The sequence below is a fragment of the Podarcis melisellensis genome, assembly GCF_964234715.1.
Source record: "Podarcis melisellensis genome assembly, chromosome: 5".
Classification (NCBI taxonomy): Eukaryota; Metazoa; Chordata; class Lepidosauria; order Squamata; family Lacertidae; genus Podarcis; species Podarcis melisellensis.
In genome coordinates, this window is record NC_138537.1 from 66367658 (window position 1) to 66385880 (window position 18223).

At 40.4% G+C, this 18223-nt stretch overlaps 1 protein-coding gene across 18 annotated transcripts in view; it reads right to left on the reverse strand.

Annotated features, from left to right (window-relative positions):
• Nucleotides 1-18223, reverse strand: part of PCDH15 (protocadherin related 15) — a gene marked incomplete at its 3' end in the record, with an annotated part of 626354 nt that overhangs the window by 68959 nt on the left and 539172 nt on the right. For all 18 annotated transcript variants that reach the window (XM_081912931.1, XM_081912944.1, XM_081912932.1 and 15 more), the window contains 2 exons: nt 13006-13115; nt 12753-12893 (listed from right to left, as the gene is read on the reverse strand). In XM_081912931.1, the coding sequence (XP_081769057.1) occupies nt 12753-12893; nt 13006-13115 (251 nt within the window). The remainder of the gene's footprint in view (nt 1-12752; nt 12894-13005; nt 13116-18223) is intronic.

An 18223-nucleotide genomic window follows, 5' to 3' on the forward strand; every position in this document is an offset into this window, starting at 1 on the left:
GAATATGAGTAATCGTACTAATAAAATGGATACCAAACTCATCGCAGCCAAATAATAGATTTTAGATTTGAAAGAACTTTCTTTCTGGTAACCTTGGGCCACAAGAGCACAAAGCCTGAACATCAATATGAAAAGTACATAGTAATCTAAAAAAAAACCCACGCACACAAAAAAACCCCACATCAGTTTCAGACTCCATAATCAAAGAAGTTGACACATTGTCGAAAAAAGTGAAAAGTCAGTTTGCTGAAAGAAATCCCATTTGCCAGTGAGAAATGATTTCCTTTCAGAGTTGATTCTTTTCCATGACGGCAAGTTATGGCTGTTTTATACTGCTATATATGGGGCATGTTTTCTTCATATCCGTCACCCTGATTATTTTGGTCTCTTTTCTTTTTGAGTACCTTATTGAAAAGAGTTCCATAGCTGTATCTGGAACAGAAACCACTTCCTATATTGGCCAAGGTGTCAACAATATGACATCTTTTAAAGTCCAACGATTGGGAAAAATGTAACTTCATAAGAAAATGGAATCTCATGCTTTATATGCATGAGAAGATGAACATGGAACTGGTGATACCTCAGCAGAATATCCAATTATTCAATTTCTTTGTTGATGTCTACAGGTCTTGTTTTAAATCACCACAAGGTGATGCTTCTAGAATTTTCTGTTGCAGACAGTTGCACCCTTCCCTCCCTGCAATTTATTTCTTTGTGACTGTTTCCCTACCTATTGACACCAATGTAATGGAAAATACCTTTGGTAGCTCTAGGCTGGTATAATTTGGGGGCCTGTTTTGTAGGCCTACTGCAGGAATGAATGGACTTTGGATTCAGAGCATCCAAGGCTGCTTCTGACACATGCTATTTCAGCTCCTATTGCCAGTCGTAAATCTACACCTATGGATCTTTCTATGGGCATACTGGGGATCTCTTGGCTCCATCAGAACTCCCATCTCCCAGCCTTCAGCAGTGGCTAAAATTTCTCTGCTAGTTTAGAACTACAGCAGTGAATTGTTCTCAGCAGTTCCTTTACTTCAGTTAACTCCTGAGTGAAAGAGTATTTTGCACAATTATAATCTATATAAATGTTCCAGATTTGCAGAGCTTGTAAATTGCTAGTTATTGGCAGACTACTCCAGGAGGAAAGATTAATTTAAGTTCCATGTTTGCTGGACAGCAGAAATTTGCATAATATATTTAAAATGTAAATTAAAGATTTATTCAATAATGCTTGCTGTTCTTGATTTGAAAGTAAACGGGGAGGGGAGGGGGGAGATTGTGGCACACCAACAGAGCACACCTCTGCACTTTCACAAGAACCAATGTAGCATAATGGAACTTACTGGGTAACCTTGAGCCTGATACTCAGTCTAACCTACCTCACAAGGTTCTTGTGAATATAAATTGAGGATGGTGCCTTGAGTTCCTTTGAAGAAAAATGGGATAAATGTATTTTTTTAAAAACCCTATTTGCAGTTGTGCTCCCCACTGATATTTGCGTAATCACCAAGATGCTTCCAATTTTTAAACAAGGTATAAAGGACAATTTTTATTTTACTATAACAACAACAATACTGTTTTAGAGGTTTTCTAATGACTTGCCACATACTACCTCAGCAATCCTTATAACTATCAATCAAGGGAGAGCAGTATTACCACAACTCTGTTGTTTGTGTTCTAGAGGCTTATTAGAAGGAATAGGAGGGCGAAAGGGCAGTAGGAAAAGACTTTCTTAAAGGAAAATAAAGTGTGATATTTCTGTGAGTAGAACCCACATTACAAAATAAATGTTTAGAGCATCTCCGCCTTCCCTGCCTGGTGCACTATGTATTGCTAGAATCAATGCCTTTTTTGGTAAAAGGTGGCTGGACTCATTTTTTGATAAGTATACTGTGGGCTGCTAGCACATAATGGCTCCCACAGGCAGGGAAAAACAGGAGTGATGGTACTTTGGAACAGTAAGTACCATCACAAAAGGGGCTCTGCTAGAATCACAGAATTGTAGAGTTGAAATGAAGGGACCATAACTATCATCTATTTCAACCTCCTGCAATGCAAGAATCTTTCACCCATTGTGGGGCTTGAACCCCTGAGATTAAGAGTCTCATGCTCTACCAACTGAGAAGCCCTTTCAAAACTTAGCCAGACATGACCCAAGTCAAATACAAATGGCCGATCAGGTCACGTCGCTGAACATTTACCGTATGTCATGTTCTGCAACAGGAAATAATAAGCAAGCTGCATTATAACTTCCATTTATGTTTTCTGTTAAAAGTTGAGAGAGAATTAAATCCACTTTCAACTTCTTCTTTTTAAGCTAAGCTAGCTAAAATGTTACCGTGAAAGGCAACTGGCAGACCTTGGTTTGGTAGCTTTCAGTACTTCCAGGTCATAGAAAGAAAGCTGAAACTGGAGCATACAAGAAGTGTTTTCAACACTACTGGTCTACTTAGCTCAATATATTTATTCAAATGTCAAGTAATCCCTTCCTCTGCATAATTAAAATTATTCTGTTATTTCTGTGTCTTCTAATTTCTGACATTAAACTATTAAAGCCTTTAGTCCATATAGTTATTTATCTACATAAATCAATCTACCTTCCAGCTTTAACTTCGATGACATTTAATTTCATTAACACCTTCATTTCAGCTCATCAGTTCATTTTTATACATGGCATATATTTCATTGGTTTGGCAGCTTGAGAGCACAGCATCTGTGAGTCACTCATTATTTAACTCTTTCCTGCTAAGAAGCTCCCAAGCAACCAGCAGCTGACTATAATGGAAGAATTGATATGTCAAAATATAGCCATTGGTTTGCCTTCCAGTCTGGGCTAGCAGATGTTAGAATCCCAGATCTCATTCTTCACACAAGCAGATATATGCAAGAGGAATGTATTTGTTTTGATAGTGGAGGCAACTGCAAAAACACCATGTGTGACATAAACACATCTAATCTATGTATCAAGTCTAATTTACAACAGACTTTTGTGTCACTCTCAACTATGAAATGGAATCCAGCATGAGGTTAGGGAGGTGAAGGGTACAGTGTATGCACATAGGAGCAGGTGCTATTCTAAAATTATTGAGACATATGGAGGAAGTAAGCTAGCATAATCCTGCCCCACTTCCCCAGGATTTTGTTTTGTTTTGTTTTCCAGCATGGAAGCTTTAGCCCCTCCATGAGTTATCCCTAAAGCAATCGTTGTGTGGAAGCAGAATGGGAGACTCACTTCAGGGTTCTACATCTTGGTGGGAGTCTACCTGTGAATAGGAATCTCTCCCCTATAGATACATCTCTTAACACATTAATGGCAGAGAGGTGAAGCTGATAGACAACAGCTTGGAATCAGTGTGGGATCAGTGCATGAGGCCCATATTTATACTCTCACATGCAATCATTAATCATGTGAGGGGGAACACCTGAATTTATGTTTTAAATATTGGGCTTTCCTTTCAATACAGAAACTATGCAAACCCTAGAAATGAAGAAACTGCAAACTCTCCCTTATTGCCCTCTACAATCCCGCATTATTTTACCGGCTACTCTAGAAACATTGGCTTAAAACCAAGAGTGCTATTTTGCTAGTGGAAAATGTCTTCCTCTTCAGTAAGGGCTGTTTCTGATTAAGTGGAAACATGCTGTGTGGGTAAAGTGAGGCCAAACCTAGATTTCTTCCACTCACAAAACTCTTTTCATGATGTGTTTTTAAATGGTCCACTGAAGTTTATTTGCTATCACATGAATTTTCTTTCTCCACTATATTTCTCATCACTGTGAGACTAGCACTTATTCAAGAGTTCACATAACGGCAGTAATATATTTTCTCCTTCTGCTCACAGTTCCTTAGATCCAACCCATGTAATGGCAAAAGCAATAATAAATATTTAACTTTTATTTGGGACTTCAAAATATTCAAAGTACTTTACATACATTATCTCATCTCAGAACTCACTATAACAGCTTGAAATACATGCTGGTACTATTATCCTGCAGAGGAGTGGAGACTGAGAGACATGTAATTCACAACTGAGGTGAGATTACAACCAGAGATTTCCCAACTCAGAATCTTAGACACTCTGCTGCACTAGCTCTTGACTTGCTTTACCCACAGCTCATTCCTTCTTCACTATATCTGATCTTTTTCTCTTTTTAAAAGAAAAAAAAAAGCATGGTGAATGCTTCCAAGTTAGAGGCGTTTTGCACTAGATAAAGGTGATGCTCAGAAAGGACAATGATAGGTTTTAAACAGGCAATATTGTAATATATCAAGAATAGTTTTATACTTCATTATTCACACCTTATTTCTCTTCATGGTGATAAATTTCAGGGGTGCAGTGCCTACCTATATTTGGTTTCCCTGAGAAGGGAGGTGACTGGAGATGACAGACAGACAAATCTGTCAATTCCAGTTTCTCATTTTTCCAAGCTTAAGCTCAGTTCTCCACATTTCTGTGCTTTAAAAGTGCTCATGAAAATTGATCAGCATTTTAGGGCAAATTTCTCCTAAAGCTGACAATTTTTTTGTAGGTAATTTTGCCTAATATGCACATTTTTGCAAAACAAATTTCCTTGGTATGCTCTTTTAACTAACGTGCATTTTATGCACACTTTATCCTAGTATATGCATTTATGCACACATTACTTGGCTGGAGAACAGCATTGCAAAATTTGGAGAAATGTTTTGAAAGGTGGCTCTGCTTCAGCTTGCGCATTGTTTAGGAAACTGAGAGTTTGGTACATGCATATTTGAATGCAAACTGAATAAATTATCTCCTCCATCCTTACTGGAGGCCTATGGTATCTTGTAACAGCTGAGTGAAGGAAAGGTGGATACACACCAAAACTCCAGATTTACTGCCAACATCAGATCTCCAGAAGGAGGCAGTGAGCACCCCAAAATGCTACTAGATTACAGAGCCTCTAAAGCTCTTTCTCCCCAGATCTCTCCTAGTTGGACTCATTCTATGACTCAATCTGCAATTCTGTTGTTTATTTTCACAGAGAGACCTAGAATACATCCATGCTTAGCTAGAGGTGGAGAAAGGGGAGGCATGTCCCCTTTCAGGACCACCCAGATATTTCCTAGTTATTCAGAAATTACTGGTACCCACAGACAGGAATCAAGTGCTTGGCCACTTGGCCACTGAACATTAAATAAAATTTGCAGTCACTGTGGGTTCATTAACCTACTGTCTTGCCCAAGCCCTCAGTCTTATATTTATATGAAATATTTACCAAGCTCCATGGCATTAGGTGAACACTACTTTTGGTTGCTCCTCCCTCAGAGGAATGCTCAGCAGAAAAAGAATGGAGCACCTGTTCTTTTCCACAGTAGGTTAAAAGTAGACAGTTATTTCTATTACAAAGGCCGCTTTAATTAAACTGTGGGTGAGCAATATAAATTGGATGGGCATCAGTAACAATTTATGCAGTTCTGCCCTTAATGATCTGCCAGGATGTTCTTGCATATTGGCAGGTAAAATAAACCCATCTATTGCTAAGCTCAATTTCTGGCTTAAAAACCTGGCTTCAGCCACGTACATCACAGTAATTTAATGACAAATCTTACCTGTTATTTCAGTTCATCAGTTGCCTGCCTTTTAAACAATCAATCACTAGTTTAATCTGGTAAATGTAAATACATTTATCTATAACTAAACTTCAATACATGGACCATTTTGACAAAATAAAGGGAGTGCAAAATAATTACAATGTAGTACAATTTAATAAACAAGAGCTACAACATGTTAATGGGTGATATTGAATGTCTTGCCAGAAGCAGCAAAAGGCAGATCACCTTCTCTCCCCCTCCCTACAACCCCTGCACTCCCTCTCCCCAAATCTGCTCTGAAGGTTTTCCTTCAAAAATGTGATGCACAAGCATTTTTACTTCTGATACTGTTGGAAAACTACATATTACCTTAAAACATGTGGCTACTGCCAACCTATGTCTTATTCCTACTTCTTCTGATGTTATATAGTTAAAGTAGCGATGGCCACTAACTTGGATAGCTTGAAAAGAGGATTAGACAAATTAATGGAGGGTAAGGCTACTAATGGATACTGGTCACAATGTCTATGCTCTGCCTCCAGTGCTGGGGACAGTAAGCCTCTGAATAGCAGGTACTGGGAATCACAGGTGGAGAGTTTGCTGTTGTGCTAAGGTCCTACTCGTTGCCTTCCCATAGGCATTTGGTTGGCCACTGTGAGAACAGGATGCTGGACTAGATGAGCCATTGACCTGATTGGGCTTCCCTTATGTTCTTAAATCTGTCACGTGATAAGATATTGCCACACTCAGCTATTTCCATGCCTCCTACAAGTTGCAGACAACTGAAGTTTGGCACAGCTACATAACAGAACTAAATTAGCTGGAGAAAAAATAAACTTGACTTAAGGTCTTAGTTAAACTGATGAAGGCTTTCCAGAAAGATAGCCAGGTCAGTCTGTTGCAGCAAAAGCAAGAGTTTTTAAACTCATGGTTAAAAGACTGGTGGGGATCTTGCAGATATACAACTCAAAGGGTGGAGTTGGATTCTACCTCATTATTAGCTGAGCTGTTTTGTCCCTGAAGCATCTGCTCTGAATAAGAGCAGGCTCCCTAGCTCTAAAAGCAAGTGTGGTAGAGAATAAAGACTTTAATCTCTGTATTGTGCCCCTTTTAAACTAACCCCAAGGCTTTCTGTGTCTGTGAGCGGATGGAGGGCCCAAGGAAGGATACTGCCTTCTACTTTTCCCTCTCCCCTTCTCTCACAAGGTCCAGCTGCCCACTCACTCCACAGAGCAGCAGGCAGAAAGATACTTGTGTGAGCGGGGTGTTTTTAATGCAGAATAGGTACCAACAAGGAATTATAAACTGGCTTCCACTAATGTTGTATGGTGAACTCCTGCTATTGAGCCCTGCTGCTGCTTAGTGGGGTGATATATGTAGTTCTCATACACATGAATAAAATATTCCAGATGTCCTGCAAATGCAAATTGCTACACATAATCTTAGGAAGTAGCATAGCTTTTTCATCACATCTCTTCATTTAAAGTGGGGTGGGTGGGGAAAGTGTGCCTCAAGTTGTTAGACTACAACTCCCATCAGCCCTAATTGGCATGGCTAACAGTCAGGGATGATGGGAGCTTTAGTCTAATAACACTGATGGCAGGATTGCAGGTTCCCCACAGTGGCACGAGTAGATAAATAGCTTCTGCTGTGGTGGGAAGGTAAACAGCTTTTCCATGCACTCTGGCTTCCGTTATGGTGTTCCATTGTGCCAGAAGCGGTTTAGTCATGCTGGCCATATGCCCCAGAAAGCTGTCTGCCAACAAATGTCGGCTCCCTCGGCCTGAAAGTGCAGATGAGTGCCGCACCCCATAGTCAAATTTGACTGGACTTAGCCATCCAGGAGTCCTTTATCTTTTACCTTTACCTGTACCCAACATAAATCTATCTAATCTATCATCTATCTATCTATCTATCTATCTATCTATCTATCTATCTATCTATCTATCATCTATCTATCTATCTATCTATCTATCTATCTATCTATCTATCTATCATCTATCTATCTATCTATCTATCTATCTATCTATCTATCTATCATCTATCTATCTATGAAATAGAAACTTTGAAACAGCACACACACACACACACACACACACACACACACACACACACACACATGAAATAGAAACTTTAAAACAGCACACATTTCTTAAATGGTACTAAACAGTAAAGCTGCCTCATTTCAACTTAAAAGTGGTGGTAGGGAAACTAAACACCTTTTTTCGCAATATGATTATCCACCTGAGAAATACTCATCACCTCTATTGCTTAGTTCTTGAGCATGGCAATTGCTCTTTGAGGTGATAAAACAGAAGAGAAGATGCATTCTCTCTGTAAACATCCTATAGCTATAAACAACCTCGTAGTCTACAGCTGACACAACAGCAAAAAGAAGATAGTGATCAAAGGTAACATTTACCGAAGATGAAGTTTCCACTAGGCATCATCTGCCAACTGGCAACACCTTTATCTTTGAGGACTTATTTTTCAGCCATCTATTTGTATCCATGACCATTTTCAGAGTGACACTAGAACAGCCTGGAGGCTTCTTCCACTGAATCTCTGCCAAAGCCTGCTAAAGTTGGGTGTCATATGTAACAGGAGTGATAATTCAAGAAAAGATAATAAACTGTGACAACTACTGTCAGCAGTTGTACAATAAGCAACCGTCAAGCATTATACCTGAGGGGTCATGAGAACTGAGTTGAAATATAAACAGCCACCTTATTTTTTGGGTACTGTAAGAATTAAATATGAGAAAATATGCGACAAAACCCCTCAGTTTTGACTCTCTAGAATATGGGACAACACTGTGATCTACCAGTAGGATAGAGCCCCACTGGTGTGAATCAGATTACATTACTAAGCCGTAAGGTACTAGATTCTCTGTTAGGCCTTTCTGGAACGAAAACACCTGACTGTGACTATAATAATAATATTTCCCACATGCCATGGCTTTAGTAAGGTATAATGCTTACAAAAATATATTATCTTGTCACACTTTTCTTCTATCCTCTTAGATCTCTTTGTTCTTCTTTTGCTTTCCAAGCTTCTCCTTCACACATTGCTTTGGCTTCCTGAAATTCTCCATTCCACTTCACTGCAATGCTCTTTCTTTCCCCTCAGGTGAGTGTATCTTATATTATTTATTATGAGTAAGTGCCAGGTGCATTCTCTTAAAGTGACACTCACATGTTGTAGTATCTAGCATTGCGCTTTCAAAGCACAGATCCAACTGGATCCACACTTCCAAAAGGCACCCCTTTTTGGTATGTTGCATGGATGGATATCTGCAGTGTGTGTGAGAGAGATGCTTCACCCTATCTCCATGCCACACAGCTTCTCTCTTATTAAAAATAGAAGGAAGCAGTGCTGGGTGGTGAGGAACTTAATGGAGAGAAGATGAGTGGTGTCTTTGGCCCTGCCCACTACTCTCAGTGGCCTACCACCATTGTTTTAAGGTGGACTTCTAACTTTTCCCCTTCAAAATTACTGATTTTTGCTTTCTGTCTCAAATTCTTTTCATTTGCGGGCTCAACATTTTAAGTGGGGTAAGATGTTTGTGGTCAACTTCTGTAGAAGTGATAGGTTTCAAGAGTCTTCTTCCCATTCTTCCTCAGGCGCATGTGTCCAGCAGGAATTCTCAAATGCAAGGGTTAATGCAGTGACTGTAGAATCCATCCATTGCAGCTGCTGGTAGAAACATGCCCTTGAAGATGGATTTCACCCCAAAACATGGCAGGCCTGGAATGAACCATATTTCTAGCACCTAAAGTTTGTTCTTCTCCTTTGCCTGTCAGTGGTGCCATCTCCGCCATATGCTGTTGTTTTTTCTCTTCTTCCAATTACCAACTCTAGATGAATTATAAGTGCGTCAAGATTTGTCTTCTGATCTTGTCTGGAAGATCATTAGCATTTAGGTACATCCATCATATATATATATATATATATATATATATATATATATATATATATATGAAAGAAGCAGCTATTTATATATGATAAGGAGAACTCTTGTGTCATACACTTTTGACAGCTTCTGTAAAGACACATCAAGAATGGAACTTAGGTCATATGATGATAAACTCTGCCGATCATTCAACAACCATATATGAATTTCTAAAATAGGTGGGGAAATGAAAGAAAGTGAAACAGGGCTGGTGGACGGTTCACAAACATCACATCATCTTTAAAGTATGGTATTTACATGCTTCATAGTTGTCAAGAATATTGCATTCATCTTGACTCTGGTGAATGAAGAAATGAAAGTGACAAACACCCCATGGACCCAACAAGTGTTTGTTTAAGGGAGCCATACTTTATAATCAATATGTACTAATTTTTAACATTGAGCCTCTGGGAATAAATAGCCTCAAGAAGCCATGTTCACAATCTGAAACAGTACTGGAAAACAAAAGGTAGCAGAACAATGGAAACTATAAAACAAAAAATAGAACCATAAAATGCATATAGATGGTGCTGTTATCATTTTACTGATAAAGAGGTATTGGAATGGAAAAGAAATATTGAAGCTGAGGGATTTTTCCCTACTAAAAGTGCAGAGCTGAGGCTGTTTTGGCAGACAGCCACTGACTGAAAGAATACTGTTATTGTTTTACTTTCTAAAAGTGGCTGAATAAGGAAAAAATACTTCAAAATAGTGCTTTACTTAATTAAAATATGTTTTTGATAATAGAGATTTTTTATATATTAAAAAATGGCCTTCCATTTTCTAAACTCAGCTCTGTGGGTTGGAGGAATCTTAAGCTATTTAACCACTGGGGCCTTTCAGGGACACACAAGGAAATAACACAGACTTTCTTTGCTATGGAAGAGCTAGCAGCTGTGTGTGATGAGTGATATTTTCTGTGAATGCTAATTTTAATAAGAGGTGCACTCACTCACATCAGTCTTTGGGATCATTTCTGGCATACTGCCTATGAAAATGAGAAACATTACAAGGATATGCCCTGAAGCAAAAACATAAAATGGAATCAATAAAATTCAAGTTGTCTTCATCACAAAATTTATTTTAATTGCCCTGCAATTCATTATTATTTGGAAGTCTGATTAGCCAAGTGTTTTGATGTTCTCAGAAGACATGTTGCCGTGACTCCCAGTATTTTGGTTCATGGTTATTATGACTCAGAGACAAATGGGAAGGCTGGATTAATTCAAACAATTGCTTATGAGACATGCTGTGCCCCTTAGAGTTTCCCCCTACATCCCTATCCAACTAGCAGCATATCTTATGATGGAAACATCATTGCTCTGAAACGGAACAATCTTTTTTGCCACTTTTCAGGGACCTACAAAACTGCCATGTACTGAGGCAGGCCACCAGTCCCCATCTACCTCAGCATTATCTACTGGCAGCAACTGTCCAGAGCTTCAGCCAAAGGTCTTCTCCAGCCCCACTTAAAGATGTCTGGAACCTTTTGCATAGAAAACGTGTGCTCTCCTATTGAACTGTGGCCCCTTCAGTTAATTGCATGACGTCCTTATAATGGAGCAATAGTCCACCATGTCAATAGTTACCCCATTCTGCCACAGAAAATGTATAATTCCAAGATTTGATTTCAGTTCACTTCTGTAGTCTGGAAGGCAGATGTGGCACCAGAAAACATTTCATATCACAACTTAGACTTGTATTTAAAATACACCAAAAGAAAAAGGAAAACCACACAGAAAAGTGTGTCTACAGAGAGGTAAATGTTTTCAGAAAAGCAGAAATGTGCATTATTTCCTCTGTATAACCTGCGACCCTTCAGATGCTGCTGGACTACAACACCCATCATCTCTGACCACTCGTCATGCTGATTGTAGCCGACTGGAGTTTAGAGTCCAGTAATATATTGAGGGCTACGCATTCCACCCCACTGCTGTAGAAGAACAGAGTAAGCCCATCCAACCAAATTAAAACTTGAAGATGATCTCCTTGTTCTATTACTTAAATCCATTAACTTTAATTAATTGGGATGAAGCAAGTAGATATTCATAAATTAAATGGCCATAAATTTTAATCAATTTAAGATACCAATTAATGTATTGTTCTTATTTAGCTTCATGAACATTTAATTATGCTCATTGAAAAGTTTAAAAGACTTCCATTCTTTGCTGACTGCATACCAGGAGACACTCTTTCATAAAGTATTCATGCAGAACTTATTGCTATATTATCTGACCAAATCTTCCAGTTTTAATTATGATTCACACTTTTCATTTAAATACTTGTTTCTTGTACTAAGAAACTTTTAGAAAAGTTGCTAACTCAAGATTGCTTCAGGTTTCAGAAGCTGAGTGTAAATTGGTACAGGAGAATGTATGAAACACATAAGTGTTTCCTTTAAAATGAAAGATAGGAAACAGAATATTGTGTGTGTGTGTGCGCGCACATCCTTTATGAGCAGCGGAGGCTGGTCCATTAGAATGGATAGGACACTGCCCCACCAACTAGAGCTCTAGGCCACACCCCATCCACCTTCTTAATTACAACCAGACAAGAGGATGAAGCTGTCAGCCTCTTTAGTCTCAGCATTAGCCTTGTAGAACTCAGCAGGGAAGAGGATGAGGGCAAGGGGGCTCTGGCTCCACCTACTGTTGGCCTCCCTGCCTTCCAACCTACCAACCCCAATGGGTAGCAGGCACCACTGCTCATGTATATAGCTGTATAGCCTTTTATTGGCCATATGCTACTACAACTCCATGGAAGAGAGGCATTCTGTGTCACCCTGACAGTGGTAGTAGTGATGGTCTTACCAAACTGTGATGAATCTTCAGAAAGACTGATATGTGGAGAAGGCTGGGCAGGGATGAAATGACTGGCAGTGCAAAAGAGAGCTGTTGGTGATGCACCAGGACAGCAGTATTCAGTCATTACATTTTCAAACAACACACGGCATATATTGTTAGCACACAGTAAGAGCCAAATCAGTAAGAGTCCTAGATATTCTTACAATAGAATTAAGTTGCAGTGGCTTGAGGCTCTCTTTGTACTACTATATCTGAAACTGCTAGGCAAATTTAACACATGAAGGAATTAACTAACAACGTAAAAAAATAGCAGATTAATTCTTAAGGTAATGTGTGTAGCATCAGTGGTGGGGGAGGCAGTGAGGGGGAGAGCAACATGACCTTTTTGCTCAAATATCCAAATGCACAAAGAAATAATAAAAAGGTGAAAGTAACTTGCTTTTGGATGGCACAGGTAAATTGGAGCGGACCACTTGTAGTGAGTCTGCTTGCACTCGAAGTAAATAGCTTTTCACAGTTTCATAATCCAGTGGGTTTTTGACGGAGATGACACCTGTTCTGTTATTAATAGCAAACACATCTGGAATGCAGCAAAGAAAAGAAAAATTAGTGACATTTGTTCCCTCCCCTCTCCCTTAAAAGTACTTTTTATTCATGTATCGTACTAGACCACCTGGGACAGTATTACTTACCGTCTTCATTTCCTGAAACAATGGAATAGATAATCGTCTGATTCAAAGCAGCAGCAGTTACAACAACAACGTGAGTTCCTTTGGGTGCGCCTTCACTCACAGGAGGGGGCCTGCAAAATTGGGCAAAACAGATTGCTTTTTCTTATTGTCACGTTCTCAGTGCTCTACTGAAATAATATATACAAGATTTTTTCTCCTTGACTGGGAGACAAGAAGAAACTGGAAGCTATGTATGACTAGGATCATGTAATTCCAGCGGTTGCCTGACATGAAATAAAGAAAAAATTAAGCATACAGAATAAAGCAACAATAATGGCTTGAATCAAACATTAGAACAGTGGCATGATTGCTGCCTAAATTTCCTGCTACAAGTGAATATGTAAACATTTTAATCCCTTTCCCACATGGGTCTGCCTGATTGCTTGTAGAAGGAATTCCAATATTCTCACAGCCATATAAGATCCCCCCCAGCCTTATTGCAGAAAATGTTGGTGGGCAATCTATGCCATTGATTAAATGCTTTAAGCACATCTATGATTACTCCTGTCCTCTGCACAAAAGATTTCTGCACAAAAGAGGCTGGATAAACTTGCCGAAAGAAGTAAGCTCAGGACTAAGGCTGAGCTAGAAAGAATAATGTAGTTGCTAGTTATTGTCTTTGCAAAAGGGCCATGCAATGGAGACGCACGCCCTGAGAAGCTTCTCTCTAAAATGTCTCTGCTGTCAAGCAGCAGTCACAAATAAATGTGCTTGGCAATAAAATGCTGTTCCCTGCACCTTTTAACATGAAGCCATTATTCAGTAAGATCAGTTTGAAAGGAAAGGAAAATGCTGAAATCAATTTACCTTTCTCCATTTTGCAGGACATCGTAGGCCTAAGGGCTATATGAATCTTTTCAAATCAGGTCAAATATGAGCCCTGATCATTCTGTAAATGTCCATGACAAGCATGGATGGATTATCCCATTGCTCTTGTTTGATGCATCTTAGAACCGATTTTCATTTTACTTTTTATACTCAGATCGTACATCTGATGACAATATGTATGCATATCCAGAATGTAGGGTGTGTGCATGCAAATATAAAATTAGAAACAATTATGGGAAAGACTGGATTTTTCAAAATAGACACACATCTAATTCTGCATGTATGTGTCTATGCAGGCTATATGCAGGGAAACCCACATCTTCTGTATTTAGTTATCTATTCATACCAAAATACAAAATATAAAGAGAGAATTGGCTCTAAGATAACTCCAGTACTCTAACTCAGCTTCAGTATGTTGGGGTGAAATTTCACCGTACGCTGATATACTTGCATGGGAAGGCTAGATAGAGAGGAACCTTCCTAGACCTATTGATCTTCCCTTAGACCAATACTCTCAGAGTTGTTGGCCTCATTTCCTTCTTCAGCCTTTCCTTGGGAGAGGAGACAACTTTGTTGTGTCTCTTGCTGAGATGAAAGAGCATGCATGGGTCTTCACATCTCCACCTTAGTTAGAACTAGGACCTTTGCTTTCAATATGTACTTCCTGCAATAAACACAGCCTTTTATTTTCTTAAGAGCAGAGTCTCCTTGTGATTATATCCAGGATAAAGTGTGCTCCTCCAACAGGGATACAGGGATCCATTCTGCTTCCGTAAGCATGTTAACACCAACTCAGTCATCCTTCCTTTGAATATTGGGCTTCTGCTGGTGTGTTTGCACCTTGCTAGCCTCTGCCTAATCCCCCTTTACCTCCTGGTAAGCAGGAGCCATGCAAAGCAAACAGAGGTCAAGTGAGTACCCTGCATTGTAACCTTTTTCATAGGGTATTTGCTCTATCCCCATTGATTGACTGGGTTGCCCTTTTCTATCTTTTGTATCCTTGCTTGCCATGTACACAATTAATGTGTGAAAAGAGCTACAGCCTTTACTAGTAGTGCACCTAAAAAAGGTACCGTATTTTTCGCTCCATAAGATGCACCCAACCATAAGACGCACCTAGTTTTAGAGGAGGAGAACAAGAAAAAAAAAATTCTCTCCCTCTCTGCGCAGCGCCTTTCCACGGCTTCAGGGATAGCTGTGCCAAGCCTCTTCAGGGGAAGGGGAGCGTTCTTCCCATTGCCCTGAAGAGGCTTTGCGCGGCTATCCCTGAAGCCAGGAGAGCAAGAGGGATCGGTGCGCACCGATCCCTCTTGCTCTCCTGGCTTCAGGGATAGCTGCACAGCCTGCATTCGCTCCATAAGACGCACACACATTTCCCCTTACTTTTTAGGAGGGGAAAAGTGTGTCTTTTAGAGCGAAAAATACAGTAAAATTTTCACATTTGAATTCCAAGTTGGAGTGACATGCTTTTCATTAAAGAACAGCAGAAATGTTTGCTACTTAATGCTTAGTAAGATATTTGGAAATGCAGAGCCACAGAATTATTTTGTGACTGATTTTCCCATATAGAAGCATTTGGGCTGCAGTTGGGTGCAGACTGAAATCTGATAGCAGACACTATAGTGAAGTTATGGATGACAGGATAAGAATCATAAATTTAATTGTAATCCAACAGATTGAACTAGTTTTCAATTAAACTTTTCTCATTTATCTGGCATCTGCATTGGTCTGCATGACACCAAAATTCAAGTAATGATAACAATACGTTATTGATGTAATTGGTGAGCAAGGTACGTTTGACAAACTCAAATACAGTACAAACAATTTTCTACCTTGTTATTTTCAAGACCTGCAGGCTAGATTCCTTCCATGTCCACTTTTCTAAGATGAAGTCTTTAAAAATTCAAAATGGATTTTTGGGGGAGTGCGTGTAAAAACCCTTCTTTTGATCCTAACCTGTTTTTAGCACTTTCTTTTTTTAGTAACATCTCTGTAACTCCTGTTCTGACATTGCTGAATTCTATGGATTGAGAAATCAATATCAATTAGGAAGGTGCTTTTGCATTCAATATGGAGAATTTGAAGGAAGTGAATAGAGAAACACCAAAATTCATGTTCTTTGTAACCTTATAGTAATTGTGCCTTATCGATTTAACTTCCTTGAGTTAACTAATGCAATCAGGTTCAAAGAACAATACATCACTTCAATGAAAACATACTGTTAGTCCCTTAAGAAACTTCTGTCGAAACATATGGAACTGAATGGGTAAAAAGGATAAAAGCTAATATGTGGCTGTGTTTGTCCTGTGTATTTTACCTCAAGTGCTTTTCCTGTTTCTGTAAAGGTCAATTATTAAGCCAGAATCTTGCATTAATTGCACAGAGGGGCTCCATTTCTACAAAGGGACAGTGGGCCTGTGCAGGTGGCCTGTGGGAAAATGATTGCTTGTACATGAGAGCATGAGCAAAGTTCTTATTGTTACAGGGTGATTTCATAGCTAGAAGCATCCTTGGAGCATGAACAGCGCGTGAACAGCTCGTGCTGTTCTATATGATTGGCTAACGTGGCATGGCCTGATGCTCGCATGGTCTAGTGCGAAGGTTCTTATCTGCTTGCTAGAACAAATTGCTTGGCTTGTACTTTGTATCTTTCTGATTTCACACAATAAAAGCTGTGCTGCATGAGCCCTAGGGGCAGCCATATTTCGGAACCTACTAAGGTGTGAGACTGATTTTTCCTTGAATGCCGAGCAGCAACTCGACAATTGGTGCCCCGTGTGACTGCCTTCGGACTTCACGTTGTTTTTCATTATTCAGCACTCACCAACACGTCGTTCATCCACGTAGTGGATCCCTGGTGAGTGCTCCCGTGTGATTTCTTTCGGACTTCATGCTGTTTTACAACGTTCAGCCTCACCTCGCCCGGCAGGGCTGCAGACGCGTCGTTCATCCACGTAGTGGATCCCCGGTGAGAGCTCCCGTGTGAATGTGATTCTGGACTACGTTACGAACTTATCAGCACTTATCTCCGCCCGGACAGGGCAAAAGGCGCCTCCCTCATCCTCCTAAGGATCCCTCCGGTAAGTGCTCCCTGCTCTTTTTGCAACTCTTGCAATCATGGGAAAGTCTCTCTCTGCACCACAGAAAAAAATTTTTAAAGACCTTAAATTCCTTTTGGCCAGTAACAACCTTGCTGTTCAGAAAGCTGACCTTAAGTCCCTTATAATAGCCCTGGACACTCACTGTCCCTGGTTCCCCCAGGACGGAAATTGGGAGTTAGACGATTGGAAAAAAATTGGACACTTCTTTCAAAATCATCCTCAGATTGATGTCAAGGTTTTGCATGCCTGGTGTAACGTCTACAAAGCTATGTCGTGCTTAACTCCTTCAAACATTCTTCTGGCTGCCGCAACAGCTTCTTCGCCCGCCCTCCCAGCTCCCGCTTTGCCTGCCTCAAACCTACCTCCTAAACCGCCGGACATTTTCCCTTCGGCTCCTCCTGTCACTCCCCTGCATTCTTCAAATTCTGCAGCACCCCCCGCTCCTCCACCTCCTCCGCCCAAGGCATTTGGCACCGCTTCCACCCCACTTCAAGAATCCCTTCGCGCCGCTGCTCCGTTGCTAGCTTTTGATTCTACAACTCCTAATCTTTTTCCTGTGATTGCTCCTGCCCCCCCAGGGGGAGGCCCAGCCCGGCACGAACAGTTTGATTTGAGATTCATAAAGGAACTGTATTCTTCTGTCAAGGACAATGGCCCTGCACCCCCAGCCCCCATCATGCTGAACCAAACTGATGTTCTTGATGGGCTGACGGGAGGAGGCAATTTTCTTACTATTGCCCAACAGTTGGCCCTTGATCCTATGTATTGGGCAGCCACCACCGCTGCTGCCCAAGAAGCTTTGTCCTCTGTTCCTGATGACAAGAATGAGCGCGGTGGCAGCATCAGACAGGGCCCTACAGAGCCTTATGGACAATTTGTCAATCGCTTGAATAACACTCTTAAGCGGCAAGTTCAAGACGTAGCAGCCCAAGAAGTGATCGTACACCAGCTTGCGTTTGATAATGCAAATGAGGACTGTAAGCAAGCGCTGCGCCCTTTGATGACAACGCCAAATATAGCCATTGCAGATGTGCTTAAAGCCTGCCAGTCAGTGGGGACTGAGACGTATAAAGCTTGCCTGCTAGCCACGGCTCTGTCCTCCACCGTGTCCAAAAATCCTGCAAAGGATAAAACCTGCTTTGGATGTGGCAAAGTGGACCATTTTCGTGCGCAGTGCAGATCTACCGCACAGCAATGTCACTCCAGCACAAAGTGCCCCATCTTTGATACAGGCCAGGACTTGTCAATTT